Source organism: Crocodylus porosus, unplaced genomic scaffold (assembly GCF_001723895.1).
Source record: "Crocodylus porosus isolate Cpor-Errol unplaced genomic scaffold, CroPor_comp1, whole genome shotgun sequence".
Classification (NCBI taxonomy): domain Eukaryota; kingdom Metazoa; phylum Chordata; order Crocodylia; family Crocodylidae; genus Crocodylus; species Crocodylus porosus.
Genome location: NW_017728931.1, coordinates 36,758,469 through 36,767,406, shown reverse-complemented (window position 1 = coordinate 36,767,406; position 8,938 = coordinate 36,758,469). Strand labels below are relative to the sequence as shown.

General features: G+C 41.6%; 1 protein-coding gene across 2 annotated transcripts in view; it reads left to right on the top strand.

Moving 5' to 3' along the window:
* The window catches only part of TMTC1 (transmembrane and tetratricopeptide repeat containing 1), a 239,641-nt gene that overhangs the window by 188,810 nt on the left and 41,893 nt on the right, over positions 1–8,938 (top strand). For both annotated transcript variants that reach the window (XM_019544610.1, XM_019544611.1), the window contains exon 12: positions 2,208–2,351. In XM_019544610.1, the coding sequence (XP_019400155.1) occupies positions 2,208–2,351 (144 nt within the window). The remainder of the gene's footprint in view (positions 1–2,207; positions 2,352–8,938) is intronic.

Here is an 8,938-nt window from a genome sequence, read left to right as displayed (position 1 = left end):
CTCTGTGACACTAACTATGATATAAGCCAAGCATACAGGGATAGGATAGTTTCTTTTACATAATAATTGCTAGGCAGACTTTCTACATAAGTTTCATTTCTGCAAAAATAACACTTCTAGATAAGAAATGAAATCTACAAAATGCGCATGCGTAGCTTAATGCCAACAGAGAGAAATACAAAGCGCTCATTTAGCTTACTAGTTAAGACTTCAGGGTTACATAAATGTGAGAGTGCCACGCGGCAGTTATACAGAAGAGAAAAAAAAATAAAACAGTTACAATTCCCTACCTAGAATAACTAGGGCAGGGCAAAGGGAACACCCACCCTGGATGCTGACGTGAGAGGGCACCAGGACCCTTTGCCACAGAAGCTCTGCTGCCCCTGCCCAACCGTAGGAGCTGGGCAGAGCAGCACTGCACCAGTCTGTGCACTAATCTGTGAGGTGGTGAGTGGAGTGAGCAGAATGGTGCCAGGGAAGAATGCCAAGGCCAGGAAACTCTTGTACAGTGTTTTAAACTCAACTTCAGTTCAGGGGCTAGCATCAGAGCATGTCTGAATATATGTTAGCAAAGTATCCTGCACAAAGGGGTCTTGAACTTGGCTGGGCCCTCTAAGAGCTACTATAATATATTTACTACATAATAGCAATAAATGACAGCTTCCTTCTCCCCTTTATCAGGGAACAAAGATGTCAAATTTCACTTGTCCACACTTTTTCAGGGGGAAAATCCCTTACATGCTAAAATGTTAATTCAAAAGCCAAGTTTTCATTAAGAGTTGAAATCCTTGGGGAAAAAATTTCTGTTACATTCAGTTGAATATGACCCATTACTTCAAAATAGAAGGGCAGGATTAGTATTTCATTTTCAGAAGGTAACAGGTAAAATGAATGGTAAAAAAATTAACTAGAAGTTAGAGAAAATTCATGCCCGGGGATGACCAGAAAGGTGTGTTCCTAAACTTTTGGTCATTTTGCTTTGTCCAAATAATAATTCATAGATTCATAGATGTTAGGGTCAGAAGGTACCTCAATAGATCATCAAGTCTGACCCCCTGCATAGGCAGGAAAGAGTGCTGGGTTCAGATGAACCCAGCAAGATGTCTATCTAACCTCCTTTTGAAGACCCCCAGGGTTGGGGAGAGCACCACCTCCCTTGGGAGCCCATTCCAGATTTTGGCCACTCTAACTGTGAAGAAGTTCTTCTCAATGTCCAGTCTAAATCTGCTCTCTGCTAGCTTATGGCCATTATTTCTTGTGACCCCGGGGCACCTTGGTGAATAGAGCCTCACCTATTCCCTTCTGCACCCCCATGATGAATTTATAGGCAGCCACAAGGTCACCTCTCAACCTTCTCTCGCGGAGGCTGAAAAGGTCCAAGTGCCCTAGTCTCTCCTCTTAGGGCTTGGCCTGAAAGCCCTTAACCATATGAGTGGCCCTTCTCTGGACCCTCTCCAGGTTATCCACATCCCTCTTGAAGTGTGGTGCCCAAAACTGCATGCAGTATTCCAGCTGCGGTCTGACCAGCGCCCGATAGAGGAGAAGTATCACCTCCTTGGTTCTGTTTGTCATAATGTTATGCCATAGCTGAAATGGTCAGTGGGGTAAAAAAAAATCAGCATCTTCTTAAAATGCTGTGTGCATATTTAAATTGGGATTGTTGCTGATTTTGTGCTTTAACTTTTTCTTGCTGAAAACTGAAAATAAATCTGAACTTCAATATTTTGATTGCCCATGAAAATCCATAGATTTAAAATCAAAACTGTATTTTCCTCATTTTTCTGGCTGAAAGCTTTTTTTTTAAAAGCATTTAAAATGAAAAATTATGCCCATTCTATCTTTTGTGGGGAGGACAGAATCTGTGATTGCTTCTATAGTTGATAAACACTCTCCCTTACCCCAACAACCCGAGGAAGCTATACGAGTAGATCTGATTTAGAGTCTTCCTAGGCAAATAACTATATTTGTCTCATTCCCCCACTTTAAAATTACTATCTAATAAATTCAGAAATTCCTCAGTCTTCCTCCTCACTCATCAGAAGCTGGTGCAGGTGAAGAGAAATGCACTGACATCATTCTGGTAGGTTTATTTTCAGTTGTTGAAAGAAAAATCACTGTGTTGGCATAGTTGGGTGTTTGGAGGAAGGAGCATTTAAGCTGATCTCTTGGTTTCTGCATGACCATGGTTGAAATTTGTTTTTTCCCAGACTATACCCTTGCCATGCAAGTGCCCTGAATAACCTTGGGACATTGACCAAAGACCTGGTGGAGGCCAAGGAATATTACAGAAGGGCTCTTCAGTTAAACCCACAACATAATCGAGCTCTCTTCAATCTTGGAAACCTGATCAAGTAAGTTTAACATTGAAGTCAAATGACTCTGAGAAAACGAATTTTCCTTTGCTTCACCTACTAAACAATTACAGTAGCAAGTTGCCTGCCTAATGGTAACAAGAGAGTGGTGTTAAGTTCTTGCTAGTAGGCAAGATTTGTTCAAGGTGTATGTGGCTCCTATATGCTATTTTTATTTTATGCTAGAGAAGAATGTTTCTTTCTACAAGCAAAATCAGCTTTATGAGACTTGCCAGGATCAGGGATGAAGAAAGAGTTGGTAATACTAGGCCACATCCTCAGTCCTTCTAAGGCAGCTTTGCACACAGGGGCTGAGAAGCCAAGGTATCCTTTTATGGAAAAACTTCATTTGTTCATGTCACAGAGCCACAGCAAGGGCCTCATGTGCCTTCCAGCCACCACCTACCTGTCTCTGTGGTCAGCAGAAGGGACACTTCTGGTGAAAAGAGACTTGGTTGAGACCTCCAGACAGCCCTGTGACCCTTGGTTGTTGGACCAGCTCATTTAGGGTACTGGCAATCAGTTCAACTTAAGAACACTCTATGCCTGCTCTAAATTGGAAACTGGTAGGGCTCCAAATTGAGAGAGCAAAGTTGGCTTGCTTCTCTGCCACTGATTTTTGTATACCAAGCAGTGAAGTCCTGAAATTTTATGATGGGTGAAGGCAGGAGCAGCATTAACCCTTTGGCTGTTGGCTGCAGTGGCACAGCAGCTCTGAGACAGGCAAGTATGAGCTGGATGACCCTGCATGGGCTAGATGCAGCTGATAGCCTCCATTAGATTACAGGCTGAAAACAAAGGGAATCAGAGTCCTGCAAATTAATTTGGCCAACCTTTTCTGAAGCCTTTTAAACCATCTACACCTGAAACTTGCCAGCATAATAATGAGAAGTGTGATTTTTTTTTTTTTTTTTTAATAATATGAGCCAGAAACAGCATCAAGATTTCCATGGTTGTTCAGGACCTAAATCTTACATATTGTTAGTTTGGTACCATCCAACAGTCTCTGAGATGGAAGACTGCATTGGCCAATGTGCTAAGAAAGCAGGTGGGAAGTTTTTTTAAGCCAGTAGTTTAGCTTGTGGGGTGCATGTCACCTTTTAACCAAGGTAACATTATGTGCATCCCATTAAATTGATTGTTTTATTCCATCATTCTTTGCAATGCCACACAACACTATGTCAAATGAGCAGAACACAGTATGTCAGCTAAAACTTATAAAATAATGTATTCATCCAGAGGCAAGCCATGATGGGTTAGGTTCCACTTATAGTGGGGCAAGAGCATACACATATACAGTTGCTGCAGAGTAGCTGACATGAAGTAAATCCCTGCCCCCTTTTATCTTGCAGCCACTTGCTCATGTGCCCCTGCCACACATCACCACCTCATTTTCTAAAATTCCTCAAGGCAAAGACATTAAAAGCAACCTAGTGGATTCAGACATGCAAGTTCCATCCACTGTAATGGAAACTGGGTGTAGGAAGGGAGAGGGGCAGGGTCTATGGGCCTGTTGGCCTAATCCGACCCATGGACCAGCGCCACGTCACTCATCCAGCCTATAGGACTAGAAGAGTTTGACACCCTGCTCTACATAAATGTTTTTCCTGGTGTTTTAGCATTGTTTTTCAAACCTGCTTGCTGCTGCCCTTGAAGCCTGGGAGGCTTCTCAGAGATCATCAGTTGAGCCACATTACAAAGTTGTTTAGTAAGATAGGCAAATGATGACCCGGAGGAGTTTCCAAACTCACCTTTCTTTTGTTTTTGCACCCAGTCGCCACACGGTCCTTTCATTCCAAATCACATTTAGAATTCACTGTTAAACTGTATTCTACCTCATGGTTTCCATTATAAATTATCACTTTATAAAAATCAACCCACATTTTCAGGTTCAGTTTTAGGAAAAGCAGCTTTTTCCCCAATTATAAGTTGATAGCTAAAGACCTTGAATGGCAATTGACTGTACAAAATCCCTTAGGAGAATCAAATAACAAAGGACAGGACTCAAAGAGTTAAATGCACTAAAAATACTAAAATGAAACCTACAATAAAACAAATTTTGAGTTGGTATTTTTACTGCATGTGCAAAAGTCCTGGAAGTGCAGAAGTCAAGTCTGTAGGGGCCCCAATTTATAGTCCAACCCCATGTTTAAGTAAAGTGTGATCTTTATGGTTTATTTGGAGGTGGAAAAAAGGATAAACTTATGATCAGAACAAGACAGTATTTGGAACAGGGACTGGTTCTGACTGTGTATATGGCAATTAACATGATGGATCTTTTAGATGCTAATGTAAGATAAAAAAGCTGAAAGTGTGCAGAGTAATGTAGATAAATATTACTTTTTTACTAAATTAGAACAATTTGAAAAGTGTTTTGAGTGAGTCAAATTCATGTCTGGGTTATTCAGTTGACTGCAGCAGAGTTACAGTGCATTCAAGTGAGCACATTGTTGATATGTACTGAATGCCTAAGGAACTTAATTTAATAAAATATGAGAGTGAGTAGAATGAGGGAAAGTTGTAACCCAACAAATCAGTAACTAGAATTAGGTTTTAGAAAAGGGAAGTGCAAAATTTTTTTCACTGAAAATCATACTTTCAATAAAAAATCCAAGGTTTTGAATAGCCCAAATGATAGCTCATTTTAACAACTGGTTCCAAATAAAATATGATTCAGACCCTCTTTAACATGTTCTTTGGACAGTGACTTAAATATTGTCTCTGGCTTATCCATGGGAATCAACTGCTCTTTAGACTGAAAGAGGTCTCAGCTCATTCTAGCAAGATGTGCTAGAACTGTATTTAAGAAAGGGGAGTTGATGTATAGGAAAGATTTCCATCCAGTAACCCCTGTGGCGGGCCAGTAGGGGGCGCTCCTGCGTTGAGCTGCCCACCTCCTTGCGCCCAACCACCTTCCAGGCTCCAAATGCCTCCCTAGGGGCGCCTTACGTCCGGCCGACCCCCTTCCTGGAGCATACTCGCTAGCCTGGGGGTAACGTCGCCACCACCACCCTGAGAAGGGACTGCCTCGGCCCTGTGTCCTCGGGGAAACACAGGCCTAATAGTCCGATGGGTACTCGACCCAGTACAGGCACTTGGGGCACTTCCCCAAGTCAGGGGGCAAAAAGTAAAGTCTCCCTTAGTCCGCAGACCTAAGGGGTCTCTTAGGCATAATTTAGACCCGCCCCTCAATAAGTCTCCCACACCAGTCAAAAAGGAGAACTTTATTGATTACAAGGGGTAGGGTAAACTAGGGTACAGGATTGAGCAATATCTTAGAAATCCTAAAGAGCAAACAGTGTGGCTGAGGTAGCCTTTTGATAACGCATCTGTGTTACTGCCAGCTAAATATCTAATCAGATTGAGTAGCTTACTCACAAGCATCTTCCAGAGGCTGGCTGAGTTTCCCCTCTGGAGTCTTGGGGTGAGAGAGAGAGCTAGGTTCAGATGGTAAGGCTTCTCTGTCTCCCCTGCGTTGCTGCTGCTTCACCTCATGGCCGAAGAGAGAGAGCCTCCCTCCCCCCGCAACCTATATAGCCCCTGTGACCTCATTCACCTGGTCCAGTGGAGGTCAGCCCCAGTTGGCTGTCAGCCAACCAATTTGAAATACATCACCTGTTACCGGGCAGATTCCAGCTCCCCAGGTAGATGCCCCTCACCCAGGTGGCTGATGCCAGTCACATAGGCAGAGGGAGCAGGTTTCCCCCCTCCCTCAGGAATGCAGCCAGCTCAGGTTACCTAAAGAGACAGGCTGAGGTGTGAATCCTCTGTGCTGGCCCATCTAATCACGTTGTCACAGGGCAGAGATTTTGGGGAGAAACCAAGGTGGCTTTCTGCCACAGCCCCTACAAGGGAAGCAAATGAGGGCATTGGTAAAGGATATAATGGTAGCAGACCATATCCATTTCAGTTAATTACAGTCCTGGGTGAGTTCCTCAAGGATTGCTCTGGGGACTAATATAGATTAATATTTTCAGTAATGACCCAGACACAAGTACTGGAAGCGTACTGATGAAATATGATGACATGTGGGTAGGAGGTATTGTCAATACGGAGGACTGGGATATGGCACACAACAACTGGATCTTGAAGACTGGCATGGTGAAAAGAGGTTGTGATGAAATGCATGCAAAAGGCAGGGTAGAAGTGCACCTTATAGATTAACTAAATCAGTCTGTTGTAAGCAGCAGTTTGTGTCATCAGATTCTGTGAAGGGTCACTTGGAGGCTAATTAACAAAGACTTCTCTTGTAAGCCAGTCTCTATCAGCTGGATAAAAGATTGGAGGAGAAGGACTGGTGTGTATCAGCTGTACACAGGGCATCAATGAGCTGCAAGTGCAGAAAGTAGTAATGCTGTTTTATAAGGTCCTGGTGAGACATCACTTGGAACAAGGTGTACAGTTCTGGTTGAGAACTGTACACCTATGTTCAAGAAAGGAAGACAAAATCAAAGTGGAGTAGGATCAAAGAAGGGGCTACTAAGATGACTGGGGAAATGGAAAGCCTATCTTATGTGAGGAAACTAGAAGAGCTTGGCTTATTTAACCTAGCAGAGAGCAGGCTGAGAAGGGATGTGATTGTTCTCTAAAATACCTTGGAAAGGTTAATAACCAGGGTGATAGAGGAGCTAGTTAAACTAAAGGACAGTGTTGGTAGACAAAACAAATGAGTATAAACTATCACGGAAGAAATTCAGGCATAAAAATTAGAAAAATGTTCCTAACCATTAGAGCAGTGAGGTTCTGGAATGACCTTGGTATTTGATTATCAGTGCCAGAAAAACATTAAAAAAATTTAAAAGGGAACTTGCTAAGTTTTTAAAAGGGATTATGTACTAAGTTGCCTTCCATAGCGAGGAGCCAGACTCAGGAACCTAGGAGCTCCTTTCTAGTCCTGTGTTCCTAACTAATCATTACTGGAGTCAAAATGAAGTAAAGTTATTGACATGAACATAAAGACACACTACCAGATATTTTGTATCCTGTTAGCTGGTGTAGACATTTAAACTTGTGCAAAATGGGAATAAAGCTTTTCTTCTGAAGTGAGTGAAAAACATGACTGGATAGCAAGTGACAAAACAGGTTATAAAGCAATATAAGTCAGACCTGCAATACTTACATCCTGTCCATAAATAGGATTACCTACACAAAAGTGCATGATAAATTGGTTCTCTGTGGAGTATTCAGAATTGCCTAAATTGAAGCAAACTTGTTTTGGGGAAAGTTGGTTGTACTTGTCATTAAATTTAACTGATGCTGGAATTTTGAGAAAAGAAAACTCGAGCATTTTGGAGGGAAATTGTTGTTGTTGACATGGGAATCTGCCACCCACTATTCTTGGAAGTAATCTGTCTGTCCAAACAGCTGTTGGTAGTGATCTGAGCTTGAGCAAATTTATTTTGGAATCTTTGGGTTTTCATAGAAGTACTGTATTTTTTTTTTAATCTTGCCATTTTCCATTTTGGCCACAGTACAGACAAGTATTTCCCAGAAGATAAATCTTTCCCAGGAAGCACTGCATGATGATGTTTTAATGAACCACTGGCTTTGTTTACTCGCTCAAAAAGAAACAAGTGTGTCATCATTTTCTTGCTTGATATAAATATCAAGCAGAGTATTGCTAAACAATACAAACTGCTTCTCCATGAAAAAGCAATAGCCAATGCTTTCACCTACAATGAAAAAATCACTTCCTCCCCTTTTTTGGAGCCCATATCATTGTGTTTCTCCCTTTGGCTTAATGTTTGTCCAAGTTTTTCAGTATAGAAATATTTAATTCTTGACTATGAATTCAATTCTGATTCATTTCTTAACTTGAAAACTGAGATAAATTTGAATCATTCAGAACACCTCATACAGATTTATTGCCTTGGCGACATTCAGTAAAAGTGTGTGTGGGGGGGGAATATTTGAGGTACATATTTAGGAGAGGAACGTGCACAGGGTTAAATAACCTCAGTTTGTTGTCACAAAAAGAATGGGAAACAATTTCTTTGTTGTATTCCTTCAACTATAAGGAGATATAATATTCAGTATAGCACTTGTGTTTAATAAAAGCATGTGTACCCCATGCACTGCAAGTAAGTTATAGCTACGCTTTTAAGAAGAAACTTAAGTATGTAGAGGCAGTATTAATTGAAATGTTTATTCATATTCAGTTCAATACCTAGAGGAGCACATGAGATGTCTAGGATGCTTGTTGCAATGATGATTTAATCGAGGTTCAACAAGATCACCTATTTTAGGGAAGGGATGGTGTCAGTGTGCCTCTCCTGTTGAGTTCCTCTGATGAAGGCTGTCAGACATAAATGGGAATTTGCTGAAGAGGCTGAAAAAAACAGGAGGATGATGTGGGGAGGAGTGACAAGGTATCATGTAAAAGTTAAATTAATCAGAAACTTTTCAATATTAATATTTTTAATGGAGCACTGGTATGTTGGTCCATATTGTATAGTTACTGATAAAAGGAAACTTGACATTATTGGCAGTCGGCTTTCTTTGGCCTATGTGGCTGATAATGTCACTTATAAATGTCACATGCATGGGGTGCGGTGGCAGGAAGAAGGGGCGGGGTGGAGGGAAGGGGC